This window comes from Lithobates pipiens, unplaced genomic scaffold (genome assembly GCF_037356315.1).
Source record: "Lithobates pipiens isolate NorthernLeopardFrog02 unplaced genomic scaffold, aLitPip1_a1.2 Scaffold_8, whole genome shotgun sequence".
Lineage (NCBI taxonomy): Eukaryota > Metazoa > Chordata > Amphibia > Anura > Ranidae > Lithobates > Lithobates pipiens.
The window spans coordinates 440,187,609-440,202,253 of NW_027507903.1; the positions used below are offsets into that span (position 1 = coordinate 440,187,609).

Genomic DNA, 14,645 nt, shown 5'->3' on the forward strand with positions numbered 1-14,645 from the left:
ACCAGACCTGAAGGGTCTGGTATGGATATTTAGGGGGACCCCCACGTCAATTTTTTATTTTTTTTTGACACGGGGTTCCCCTTAATATCCATATCAGACCTGAAGGGCCTGGTAATTGAATTTAGGGGAACCCCCACGCTTTTTTTTTTATCAATGAATGAATGAATGAATTTGAGTGTTCTCTGTATTACGGGGAGCCGACAATATAGCCGCTAGTGATTTTAAAAGACTTTTTTTCCTGCACAAATGACACTTTGTGCAGGGACAGTTCTAAGCACCAGAAACATACGCCCCTTCACAGGCATACTATAGAAACCCCCCCCCCCCCCCCCCGCTACGAAATTTAAAGGAATACTACACTTTTATTGTTTCACTTTAATCATTATTAAAATCACTGCTCCTGAAAAAACTGCAGTTTTTAAAACTTTTTTTGCATTGATCCATGTCCCCTGGGGCAGGACCCAGGTCCCCAAACACTTTTTAGGACAGTAACCTGCATATTACCCTTTAAAATTAGCACTTTAGATTTCTCCCATAGACTTGTACAGGGTGTTCCGCCTTTTCGAATTTGCCGCGAACAGCCCAAATTGTTCACTGTTCGCTGAACAGGCGAACAGGCAATGTTCGAGTCGAACATGAGTTCGACTCGAACTCGAAGCTCATCCCTTCTGCTGGTAAACGGAAGTTCAGAGGCAGTTGGATGCGTTTTTCAGCTGCCCCTGAACTCATCCAATATTATCTTATTGTTTAATGTAGTTTTTAGGCAGTTGCGTTTAGAGGCTTTTCTTTGAAGGCAAAAAAATGAGTTCAGACGCCGAAGTTTCGAACGCTTAAGACACCAAACGCATCTGAACATGAGTTTTATTTACAGGTGTTTTTCATTTTTGACTATTTTGAAAAAAATATATATATTGTTTTTTCTCAAACGCTTCTAAACACAAGCGTGGCAAAAAAGCCGCTAAACACAACATATAAAAGTGGCAAAATGGACGTTTTAAACATGGGTTATTATCTGTCAAATTAAATTGTTCAGGAGAGGTTGTAAAAACATCCCGTGTACATTAAGCCTAATGCCCCGTACACACGATCGGACTTTCTGACAACAAAACCGTGGATTTTTGTCTGAAGGTTGTTGGCTCAAACTTGTCTTGCATACACATGGTCACACAAATGTAGGCCAACAATTCCGAACATGAGAACGCAGTGACGTACAACACGTATGACAAGCATATAAAAAGGAAGTTCAGTAGTCATGTGATATCTCCATTATGAATGCTACGTTTTACAAGACCAATCGCTTCCGGCTCGTACTTGATTCTGAGCATGCATTAACTTTTGTGCGCGGACTTGTGTACACACGATCGGACTTTCCCACAACAAAGTTTTGTTGGTGTAAAATTTGAGAACCTGCTATCAAACATTTGTGGGTGGAAAATCTGACAGCAAATGTCCGATGGAGCATACACACGGTCGGACTTTCCAACAACAAGCTCACATCGAACACTCTCCGTTGGAAAATCCGACCGTGTGTATGCGGTATAAGTGTTAGGGTGCAGAATCATCAATCTTGCTCAAGATTTCCTCTTACTGTTGCATCTCCAGGGCAGGATATGATGGTAAACCATTCAAAGTCACAAGCAGCAAAAAAAAAAAAAAAAAGAAACAAAAAAAAAAAAAACACGAGTTTAAATGTATCCCAATCTAAAAACATAAGATGTATGTAGCGCTACCTCCATAGGAGTCGCTGGTTAGGATGGGTCCTCAACCTCCTGAAGAACTTTAGCACCTCTGATACACTAGATTGGGTGTACAAAGAATGCAATATCACAGAAAATCACTAAGTAATACTTAGTACCCAGTACATATAATATACCCAGTACATATAATATTTAAAAGAAACAGGCACAGATCCAGTTAGTAAAGGAAAATTTTATATATTGTCACCTGATATGGTTTGTACCAAAGTAAGCACAGAAATAGATTAACCATAGATTAGAAATAGATTAGAAATAGATTAACAATGGTAATAGCACAATTTAGTATACTGGGTGATTAGTGATGAGGACTAGGCATAAGATCAGCATAACCACTTCGGACCCAGGCCAATTCTGACATTTCTCTCCTACATGTAAAATTCCTAATCTTTTTGCTAAAAAATTACATAGAACCCCCAAACATTATATATGTTTTTTTAGCAAAGACCCTAGAGAATACAATGGCGGTCATTGCAACTTTTTATCTCGCACGGTATTTGCGCAGCAATTTTCGAACGTGTTTTTTTCTGATAATGTGAAAGAGGAGGATACGCCGAGTAAATAGATACCCAACATGTCACGCTTCAAAATTGCACGCGCTCGTGGCATGGCGCCAAACTTTGGTATTTAACCACTTCAGCTCCGGACCAATAAACACCTTAAGGACCAGAGGTCTTTTTCCAATTTCGCACTGCGCTGCTTTAACTGGTAATTGCGCGGTCATGCAATATTGCACCCAAACGAAATTTGCGTCCTTTTGTTCCCACAAATAGAGCTTTCTTTTGATGGTATTTGATTGCCTCTGCGATTTTTTTTTTTGCGATATAAATGGAAAAAGAGCGAAAATTTTGAAAAAAAAAGATATTTTCTTCTTTTTGTTATAAGAAAAATCGAATAAACTAAATTTTAGTCATACATCGGGGGCAAAATTTATTCAGCCACATGTCTTTAGTAAAAAAAATGTCAATAAGCGTATATTTTTTGGTTTGCGCAAAAGTTATAGCGTCTACAAACTAGAGTACATTTTCTGGAATTTACACAGCTTTTAATTTATGACTGCCTATCTCATTTCTTGAGGTGCTAAAATGGCAGGGCAGTACAAACCCCCCCCAAATGACCCCATTTTGGAAAGTAGACACCCCAAGGAAATTGCTGATGGGTATGTTGAGCCCATTGAATATTTATTTTTTTTGTCCTAAGGGATTGAATAATGACAAAAAAAAAAAAAGAAATTTTTTTTTTACAAAAAGTTGTCACTAAATGATATATTGCTCACACATGCCATGGTTATATGTGGAATTGCACCCCAAAATATATTCCGCTACTTCTCCCGAGTATGGGGATACCACATGTGTGGGACTTTTTGGGAGTCTAGTCGTGCACGGCACCCCGAAAACCAATCACCACCTTCAGGATTTCTAAGGGTGCAAATTTTTGATTTAACTCCTCACTACCTATCACAGTTTCGAAGGCCATAAAATGCCAAAATAGCACAAAACCCCCCAAAATTACCCCATTTTGGAAAGAAGACACCCCAAGCTATTTACTGAGAGGCATGTTGAGTCCATGGAATATTTTATATTTTGCCACAAGTTGCGGGAATATTACAAACTTTTTTTTTTTTGCACAAAGTTGTCACTAAATGATATATTGCTCACACATGCTATAGGCATATGTGAAATGACACCCCAAAATACATTCTGCTACTTCTCCTGAGTACGGGGATACCACATGTGTGGGACTTTTTGGGAGCCTAGCCGCGTACGGGACCCCGAAATCCAAGCACCGCCTTCAGGATTTCTAAGGGCATACATTTTTTATTTTACTCCTCACTACCTATCACTACCTATCACAGTTTTGAAGGCCATAAAATGCCAAGATGGCACAAAACCCCCCCAAATGACCCCATTTTGGAAAGTAGACACCCCAAGCTATTTGCTGAGGGCCATGTTGAGACCATTGAATATTTTTTTTTGTCCCAAGGGATTGAATAATGACAAAAAATAAAAAAAAATATTTTTTTACAAAAAGTTGTCACTAAATGATATATTGCTCACACATGCCATGGTTATATGTGGAATTGCACCCCAAAATATATTCCGCTACTTCTCCCAAGTATGGGGATACCACATGTGTGGGACTTTTTGGGAGTCTAGTCGCGCACGGCACCCCGAAAACCAATCACCACATTCAGGATTTCTAAGGGTGCAAATTTTTGATTTAACTCCTCACTACCTATCACAGTTTTGAAGGCCATAAAATGCCAAAATAGCACAAAACCCCCCAAAATGACCCCATTTTGGAAAGTAGACACCCCAAGCTATTTACTGAGAGGCATGTTGAGTCCATGGAATATTTTATATTTTGCCAAAAGTTGCAGGAATATTACAAACTTTTTTTTTTGCACAAAGTTGTCACTAAATGATATATTGCTCACACATGCTATGGGCAGAAGTCAAATTACACCCCAAAATAAATTCTGCTGCTTCTCCCGAGTACGGGGATACCACATGTGGGGGACTTTTTGGGAGCCTAGCCACGTACGGGACCCCGAAAACCAAGCACTGCCTTCCGGATTTAAATATAAAATGCTACCAAAAAAACTGTTAGCTATCGCAGGGATCAGGCCTGACTGCGATCGCTGCAGTTATGTGTTTAGTGTTTTGTAAGTGACAGTGATCGATCGATACTGCACTTGGGTGGGCTGGGCAGAGGGGCAAAACGCAGGTGCTAGCAGGTATCTGGGCTGATCCCGCTAACAATGCGTTTTTTTGGAACCCTGAACTGCTGGGGACGCTAGTATAGATTTGATCAGATCAGATATTGATCTGTTCAGATTCTATACCACTACGGGAGGTGTATGCTTTGCGCGTGGGTGTTAGCGGTACTGGCACTAACCTAGCGCTGCCTGGGGCGACGCAGACCCTGACCCTAAAACCTAATTGATATCACCCGCCGGGTGATCAGGGGGTTAAACCTTTATTGGGTAATAAATGGTGGGTGCCCTGATGCTATAAAAAGCAAACTAACCAGAGTCACCCGTAACACTTATACGGTGATCAGTGGTGAAAGGGTTAACTAGGGGCAATCAGGGGGTTCAAATTTTTATTAGGTAGTATATGGGGGTCCCTGGCGCTATATAAAAACCTGATGGGGAACATAAATAACTAACTGGCTAACCAGCGTCACCAGTGACACTTATACTGTGATCGCTGGTGAAAGGGTTAACTAGGGGCAATCAGGGGGTTAAAACCATTATTGGGTAGTATATCGGGGTACCTAGCGCTATAAAAACCTGGCGGTGAACCTAAAAAAATAACTAGCTACCTAGCGACAGTAGCGACACTGATGCAGCGATCAGAAAAATTATCGCTTAGTGACACTGGCAAAAGGGGGTGAAAGGGTTAACTAGGGGCAATCAGGATGTTAAAACCATTATTGGGTAGTATATCGGGGTACCTAGCGATATAAAAACCTGGCGGTGAACCTAAGAAAATAACTAGCTACCTAGCGACAGTAACGACACTGATGCAGCGATCAGAAAAATGATCGCTTAGTGACACTGGCAAAAGGGGGTGAAAGGGTTAACTAGGGGCAATCAGGATGTTAAAACCATTATTGGGTAGTATATCGGGGTAACTAGCGCTATAAAAACCTGGCGGTGAACCTAAAAAACTAACTAGCTACCTAGCGACAGTAGCGACACTGATGCAGCGATCAGAAAAATGATCGCTTAGTGACAGTGGCAAAAGGGGGTGAAAGGGTTAACTAGGGGCAATCAGGATGTTAAAACCATTATTGGGTAGTATATCGGGGTACCTAGCGTTATAAAAACCTGGCGGTGAACCTAAAAAAATAACTAGCTACCTAGCGACACTAGCGACACTGATGCAGCGATCAGAAAAATTATCGCTTAGTGACACAGGCAAAAGGGGGTGAAAGGGTTAACTCTAGGGGCAATCAGGGGGTTAAATCTTTATTGGGGGGTGATAGGGGGCTACCCTGGACCTAACACTAACTGCCCTGACAGTTTTTACTTTTACAACTGACACTGAATGCATTGATCAGTAAAGAAATGATCAATGCAATCAGTGACACTGTGACTGGGGGGGAGGGGGGGCGGGGGGGATCGGGGGCGATCGGGGGGGGATCGGGGGGGGTTTGTGTACCTATGTGTACCTATGTGAACCAACGGCCATCCCCTCATCACGGATCGCTCCCGGAGGGAAACGGACCGCGGTATCCAGCGGGAGGGGGTCCGATCGGACCCCCCACCCGCTGGAAGGCAGGCACATACATCTACGTGCTTGTGCCTGCCTGTGCCATTCTGATGACGTATAATGGCAATACGGCGGTCCTTAAGTGGTTAAAAATCCCCATAGGCGACGCTTTAAATTTTTTTACTGGTTACATATTTTGGGTTACAGAGGAGGTCTAGGGCTAGAATTATTGCTCTCGCTCTAACGTTCGCGGCGATACCTCACATGTGTGGTTTGAACACCGTTTTCATATGTGGGCGGGACTTACGTATGCGTTCGCTTCTGTGTGCGAGCTCACGGGGACAGGGGCACTTTAAAAAAAAAAAAATTGATGACTTTTATTCCTATTACAAGGAATGTAAACATCCCTTGTAATAGGAATATGGCGCGATCGGACCTATTTACAGTGAAATATGGGGTCAATAAGACCCCATATCTCACCTCTAGGCTGGGAAGAATAAAAAAAAAAAAAAAAAAAGCGATCATGGCTTCCTAGCCAGATCGGCGCCGTTAATTTGAATACCGAGGCCGGGCGTGACGTCATAACATCGTGCCCGGCCTCCGAACGATCATAGAGACTTCGGGGACAATCTAGTCCGCCGGAAATCTCTATTATCACTTGCTGGGGCCGGCGGATCCTGTGACCGACTCACCGATGGAAACGGTGAGTCGGTAGAAGCACCGGAGGGCGGCGGGAGGGGGGGCGTCCCCTCCCGCCGCCCGTAAGAACGATCAAGCCGCTATGATCATTCTTATGGTGTAGGGAACCCGCCGGCTGAAAACGGCAATATCTGAATGATGTCTGTGGCCTCAGGCATCATTTAGATATAACCAGCAAAACCCCATGACGTCAATAGACGTAGTGCGGGTCTCAAGTGGATAAACAGTAGCAAGGTCACCTAAAGTGCAGCAGTAAGCAGTAATAATATTTGATTTACCAAACACAGGAATTATACTGCCAAAATGCATTAATGGTGACTATGCTATGTATAGACCAACTTGATGTGCACTGTCCATAGAAATGAAGGAAAGGGGAAAAGGAAACAAAGGGGTCTCACAGGATCGTTTTACAGAAGGGGCAGTCCTTTATGCTGTTTTTCCTTTGGCTATCATTGGGGCCCTTTAAGAAGCATTAGTGCACCTAATAACAGATTCAATAAACCAGCATGCAGTATAGGTGTAGAATAGGTGTGGTATACTCAATGTTCTGTCTCCAGAAACTGCTAGCATTGTGAACAATGTACAGTGCCCTCTCACCAGTTCCTGTGGTGTGGCTGTGATCTCTCACTGTAGAAAGAGGTGGGGCCCTCCGTCTCTCTGGAGATTCAGCAGTGGGAAGAAGAGGGTGCTCTGGTCTCCCTGCGGCAACAGAGCAGATGCAAACGTTGCAGTCTGTGCTGTGCTGACTTGGGTGTCTCCACTGGTTTGGCCTCTCAGAAGTCTGGTCAGATATGCAGCACATGTGCTTTCATAAGTTCTTCCTCTTGGCACCAAGGGAACCAAACCAGCCAGCCTCAGAAAAGCAGTTCCACAGTCAAACCTTTGCTTCACTGCCTCTTGTAAAGTTTATTGCAAAGGTTCCATAAGCTCCACAATATGGCTAATTTCCTGGACTTCAAATCCCATGATCCTCAGCATTGTTCATATGATTCCATAGGTTTTTTTTTCTGGCTATAGTTCTCCATCTGCTGACTGGAGGGGATAATGCAACATCACATTCAGCATAACAGCAGAAATTTAAAGTAAACTGATTGTAAAGAGGGAAATGTCTCCTTCCCCATGTTTCTGCAGTCCAGCACCTGGCAACATATACTATAAATTGACACCATCTTTATTCTCCAAAAATAATCTCTGCATATCCCCCACTTAATGGCCGTGTAATATTTTTTTAAATTAAATTGTATCTTATTGTGTATTTCTGCCTCCTTGTAATGTTCTCTGTGAGCTCCTGCCCCCATTTCTATTTGTTGGACTGAGCAGTGTGCGTTAGTTGCAGTTATGTGCCCTATGCATACTACACATCTTTTAGTCAATAGTCCCTAGTCCATCTCAGGAGCTAGCAAGATACTGAGTCCATGGAGAACACACGTAGCTACCGGTAGCAGCCGGTGGAATTTTTTTAAGGGGGGGGCGGCAACAGTATGCCACCCCCCCGGGTCGGTCAGTTGGCACTTATCCATCACCGGCACCTTCCCCTGCTTGGCATCCTCCAGTTCTCCTGCTGTTCTCCTGCAGCCTCTCGTTCCCCGGGTCATTATGGCAGATCCCGTTTCCTCCCTTCTCCTTCCTCCAATTGGAAAATGGATCTTACATCTGCTTCTGAATGGACCGATTGAGGATCAGTGTTTCAACAGCAAATATTAATTTACTGTTGTAACACACCTGGGTGGGATTAGATCGCCTCCTCTGCATCCCGAGCCCACCCAATTATGAAGCCTATTACAGCCTCTATGTCAGAAACCATGAATCAGACTGAGACAGAAGTACAATTAAATCACACTTGCTTATTAATAAAAATAAAAAGGTAAATAGAAAAAGCGTAGTCAAGCATAGCCAGAGTCCAGTAACCAGATTGGGTAGTCAGCCAGTCCAAAGTTCAAAAACCAGATCGCGTACTAAGCCAGGCCAGAAGTCAGGGATCCAAGTAGAGCAACTGCAAGCAGGATAAGGAGCCAGGAGGGATGTCAGCAAGCCAGTCTTGAAACAAACAGCAGGAGATGGTTCCTTGTGATGTGACCAAAGCGAAGGCAGAGGTGAAGTGAGCTGGAAGGCTTTAAGTAGGCAGATCAGACAAACATCATCGGAAACAGCTGGTAACTGTGGGGAGAGAAGAGAGCTGGCAATTAGCAGACAGCTGAGCGGCCAGCCCAGAGAAGGAAGGGCTAAGCCAGCCCTGACACTCTGGCTCTAATCAGGTGCTGAAAAAAAAAAACCCTGCCACTGTAATTCATGCACCCGGTGCCCTAAAAGGGGCCGGACGCATGAACAGAGGGTGGCCACGGATAGATTAATACTATGCATGAATGTATCCATTACCATATAGGGGGGTGGAGTGGAGAGAGGAGGCTGCACCCGGGCACCCCTAATGGTTGGGCCACCACTGGTAACTACTCTTCTTAGCAGGGATCACGACAGCAAAAAGAAGGGATTTGAAGATTTGGAGGAGGCTAAGGGCAACAGAAAGTACTTTTTTAAGAATGCATACTTGAATAAAAAATTTTGAACCAGAGTTTAGTGTCACTCTAGTACTTGAAGTGTTCATTTTAAGGGCTAGGTTAAAAGTTAGGTTGATTCTTGTAATAGCACTATTATTGTATAGTCTTGTTCCAAAAATATTTTTCAATAAAGTTCTTGTTAAAAAAAAAATTAAGTTTTGGATCAGGAGAATGTTAACGTAAATTTGTGCTAAAAGAAATGATGTGACTTTGATTGCCAGCTTCCTTTGGAAGATGCTTAATGTCTGTCTCTGGCTTTAGGACAATAAATCAGAACAAGCATACAGATTTTTAAAATTAGAGTGAAGCCAAAATTCCTAACCTGAATACTTGTTCCAATTTAGTGACATGGGAAGCACTGGAGATATTCAATTAGCATGAAAGCCAAAAAACTTTTTACAAAGAGAGGTCAACTATAGAAGCCTCATACTTCCTCTCCGTAGGTTGTCTTGTGGCAAGAAAAGCAGCACCAAGCATTAGGCATCAGAAACATGCCGGATTTTACATGAGGTCCAAATAATTTTACAAATAAATGTGGTCAATTACAAGGTCATATAAAATAGGAGTCTAGGGGGAAATTACAGATAGTAGTATTTATTGCATTACAAGGAACCTGATGGGCTGCAAAAAAATGCTCAAGGGTTATTTTGCCATGTACAGCAGGTCATAATCACTTCTATTTTTTTCAAATTTTAATTTTTTGGATTTGTGAATATGCATGTCAAAAGAAATGAACAATTTTTGTTTAAAAGGTTTATGTCTTATTTACTTTCAGAGCTCCATTACCCTTTGGGAGTCTATCTGTAGTTAATGGCGGAGAAGCTCCCTATAATTATGAGGAAATTCAAGCTCAAATTGAAGAATTACCCAGCGGACAACAATTCATGTTCCAAAGACCCAGCTTCAACCGAGCACCTCGGGGGTGGGCGATGGCCTTTGTGCCTGAATCAGCAGACTTATAGATTGAATTGAGGCGTTAGGACAATGTGTACAGATTGCTTCACATTGCTTTGCTTAAAAGTAGTTCAGATACAAATATTTGCATTAGTTGATGAGTATGTATACTCAAATGCTCAGACTGTGCTTTAAGTATGTCTGTATGACACTAAAAAGCAAAGTAACATTGCAGTTGGTTGGCAGGTACCCTTCAGTGCTACATGGTATATTTACAGAGAGTCTGCCCACCTATTAGAATATTTTCTATAAGGCTAGTTATGCCTTCTGTTCTTCATGTGACAATGTCCTGGCCTTGTGATAAGTCTTCAGTAGAGGAGGAGAAATGCGTATTTATCTTAAACTCAGGAATCCAGCGTTTATAGGGCTTTCCTTGGGTACAATGTTGCATCAGAGGGTGCCCGTCGACCATATGCAGTGCATTTTATGCTGTAGCACTATATTTTATCATTAATATATTGTAAATTTAGTGCTTCCCTACAAGAATTGTATTTTCTTTTATAATTACTATTCGCTGATATTACCAAAACACAGTAAAGCATCAGGGAAGGACTTGGAGCATTTGGCCTTGGAAGGCCAACACAACCAATTAGCACTTTCACTGGAAAGTCAGATTATTTTGGGTTAAAGAACAATGCAACATGGTTACAGTACTGGATTAAATGAAGGGCATGGGAATAGGTGGGCATTCCTAAAGGACTGATAAAATTATTTATTTTGACACATCTTCACATGTTCCATAATCAGGTTCTTTGGTAGCGCTATGCATTGCTCATATGACAACTGTAAAGGAGCCACTGCAGCAAGTCCTCCTTCTTGCACTTGCAATTTGATGAAAGATCTCCACTCCAGACTACCAACCCAACATGTCTTACTAGTGCTGGCCTGCTGTGGTGCCTATGCCTTATTGCCACCATCCCCTCCCCAGTTCTCCCATCAAGCATGAGCATCTTGGCATACACAGAATATTGCTTAAGGCTGGGTTCACATATGTGCAGCCATGGTTCACAGCATGGGGTCCTGTGCATTCCTGCTCACCAATTCAGGTTCAAATCAGGTCCGAATTTTGCTTGAATTCGCACCTGAATCGGAACCAAAGACGCACAGGACCCTTTTTAAATGCGGACTGCCCCAAAACTGTGTGAACCAGCTCCATTGAGCACTGGTCACACTCTCCTGTCATGCAAATTGGATGTGGGGAAACCAGCATACAATTCGCATATGTATGAACCCTGCCTAAAGTTAAAGTGCAGACAAAATAAAAAAAGAAGAAAAATCAGCACAAGGGACATAAATAAGGGGGCGTCACAGGGTCTCATTAAGGGAGCTCACCCTTTCTATACTACAGCTTCTACGAATGGAACATAAACCAATAATTGAGGATGGGAGATGATCGATTGGGGAGGGGGGTGCTTTCTACTAAAAGAAGAGGAATCTGCACAAGGGATGCATCCTACTAAGTTATGTCCCTTGTGCTAAAAGTGGTCAGCCTTCGCGCCGCTAAGTGGTAATAAGTGACTAAAGTGGAACAAAATCCAAAATCAGATATAATGAAACACAGATGCTGTGAAAAAGAGCCTGAGTGATATAAAGTGCAAATGCTAACTAAAAAATGCAGCAGGACAAAATAGTGAGCACAAACTATCAAATAATGAATATAAAGGGGTGGGTCCTGCGCAAATCGTGCCACTCAAATAAAATACACAAATTCAAAATAATATAAATATGTGCATACATACAATGCCGTGAAAAAAAATATAGTCCAAAAAACAGCACGCATAAAAATATATAAAAAATATATAAAAAAATGGAAAAAAGGTTTAATGATAGAACAATAATAAAATGTCCGCTACTCAAGGCTCCCAGAACTCTCACCTATAAACGAAGTGAATAAGCAAATCAAACAAACTCCAGGATTCTCTTATTTCATTCATAAATAATAAATAATAGCCATCAAGCAATCCAAAGGAGGGATGCAATGATACAATTCCGCCACTAGAGGGCCAGTCCCAGCTTCCAGAATAGCTGAAATGGATCTTCACTTCTATTTCACAGTGTATGGCTCAAAATAAGAGAGAGGAGGGGGAGAGAGAGAAACAGGAGACTTTAAACGAAGTGAATAAGCAAATCAAACAAACTCCAGGATTCTCTTATTTCATTCATAAATAATAAATAATAGCCATCAAGCAATCCAAAGGAGGGATGCAATGATACAATTCCGCCACTAGAGGGCCAGTCCCAGCTTCCAGAATAGCTGAAATGGATCTTCACTTCTATTTCACAGTGTATGGCTCAAAATAAGAGAGAGGAGGGGGAGAGAGAGAAACAGGAGACTTCCATAGTGTAGTAGTTTAAAAAACGGCAGGTAAATTTATTAAAAAGCAGTAAAGACTCTCACATTTTAATTGCAAAAACAAGCACAATCAGGAAGAGGGTATAATGACAACTTCCTCCCGCCTTACTCTACTTCCGGTTCGTCCTCTGGCCAATCCCTACGCGTTACGTCATGTGACTTCTTCATGGGGATGCTGCATCCCCATGCATCCCCATGAAGAAGTCACATGACGTAACGCGTAGGGATTGGCCAGAGGACGAACCGGAAGTAGAGTAAGGCGGGAGGAAGTTGTCATTATACCCTCTTCCTGATTGTGCTTGTTTTTGCAATTAAAATGTGAGAGTCTTTACTGCTTTTTAATAAATTTACCTGCTGTTTTTTAAACTACTACACTATGGAAGTCTCCTGTTTCTCTCTCTCCCCCTCCTCTCTCTTATTTTGAGCCATACACTGTGAAATAGAAGTGAAGATCCATTTCAGCTATTCTGGAAGCTGGGACTGGCCCTCTAGTGGCGGAATTGTATCATTGCATCCCTCCTTTGGATTGCTTGATGGCTATTATTTATTATTTATGAATGAAATAAGAGAATCCTGGAGTTTGTTTGATTTGCTTATTCACTTCGTTTAAAGTCTCCTGTTTCTCTCTCTCCCCCTCCTCTCTCTTATTTTGAGCCATACACTGTGAAATAGAAGTGAAGATCCATTTCAGCTATTCTGGAAGCTGGGACTGGCCCTCTAGTGGCGGAATTGTATCATTGCATCCCTCCTTTGGATTGCTTGATGGCTATTATTTATTATTTATGAATGAAATAAGAGAATCCTGGAGTTTGTTTGATTTGCTTATTCACTTCGTTTAAAGGTGAGAGTTCTGGGAGCCTTGAGTAGCGGACATTTTATTATTGTTCTATCATTAAACCTTTTTTCCATTTTTTTATATATTTTTTATATATTTTTATGCGTGCTGTTTTTTGGACTATATTTTTTTTCACGGCATTGTATGTATGCACATATTTATATTATTTTGAATTTGTGTATTTTATTTGAGTGGCACGATTTGCGCAGGACCCACCCCTTTATATTCATGTCCCTTGTGCTATGTTTTTGATTTTAGCAGCACTTAATCTTTAAAGAGCAATGCTACCAGGAATCATACAGCCACATAAAATGTCACTAAGCCCTCATGATAAAAACACTACCATAAATGGTGTATTACATGCTGTTTATTTGTTTTCTGTATTCTGCAAAAAACAAACAAAAAAAAAACCGAATTGATCCTGCTGCTCATGTCCCTAATCTCAACTGCAGTCCTCAAGGCACCCAAAAACGTCATGTTTTCAGGCTTTCCATTATTTTGCACAGGTGATTTGATCAGTTTCACTGCCTTAGTAATTACCACAGCAATTTTATCTGAAGGAAATCCTGAAAACATGACCTGTAGGGGCATCTTGAGGACTGGAGTTGAGAAACACTAAGCAAGGGATTTTGCAGCTGTGGTGGAAACTTCGCACATGCTCAGCTTTTAGTGAGTTTCTATGCTGAGCATTTCCTCTCATCACATCTGAGCAGCCCATGTGACTATAAAGTCACACATGTGGGTGTATACACAGTTGTAAATGACAGCCCACTCCCTCCCTCCTCCTCCAAGCACGATAACCAGCTAATCACAATGGGGCAGGATATTACATGTAGATTAATGGTGGCTTCACCTCCTTCAAATTCTAAAACACAGGCTGGTGGGGCGTGACACAGCCTGTGACTGGCAGAAATCCATCCACACATATAATTTCTACTAAATAATAAAGATGTGTTTTAAATATGTATTTGTATGGCAATTGAAAACAGTTTATTAATTCTAATTATTTATTTTTATTCCAAAAGTTTTTTTTTTTTTTTTTTTTTTTTTTTTACATTTGACCAGCAGCAGCGGACTAGAAGCTCCTCCTGCTTATGTTTCTCTGCAGGCAAGCTAGGAAAGATCTGGGTCATGTGAGAGCTGTATATTGATTAGGAAAAAGGTACTTGATTTTTTTTTTATTATTATTTTAAGAATTACAGTGCCATCAACCATATAAAGAAATAGAAGAGACAATGAAAATTAAACCATGTGTGTTTAGTATCAATTTAAGGT

The 14,645-nt window shown here is 41.6% G+C and overlaps 1 protein-coding gene across 1 annotated transcript in view; it reads left to right on the plus strand.

Moving 5' to 3' along the window:
• The window catches only part of MYOZ3 (myozenin 3), a 48,973-nt gene extending 37,180 nt beyond the window's left edge, over positions 1 to 11,793 (plus strand). The window contains exon 6 of the mRNA XM_077468307.1: positions 10,004 to 11,793. Within this exon, the coding sequence (XP_077324433.1) occupies positions 10,004 to 10,190 (187 nt within the window). The 3' untranslated portion in view covers positions 10,191 to 11,793. The remainder of the gene's footprint in view (positions 1 to 10,003) is intronic.
• Positions 11,794 to 14,645: the final 2,852 nt, after the last annotated feature.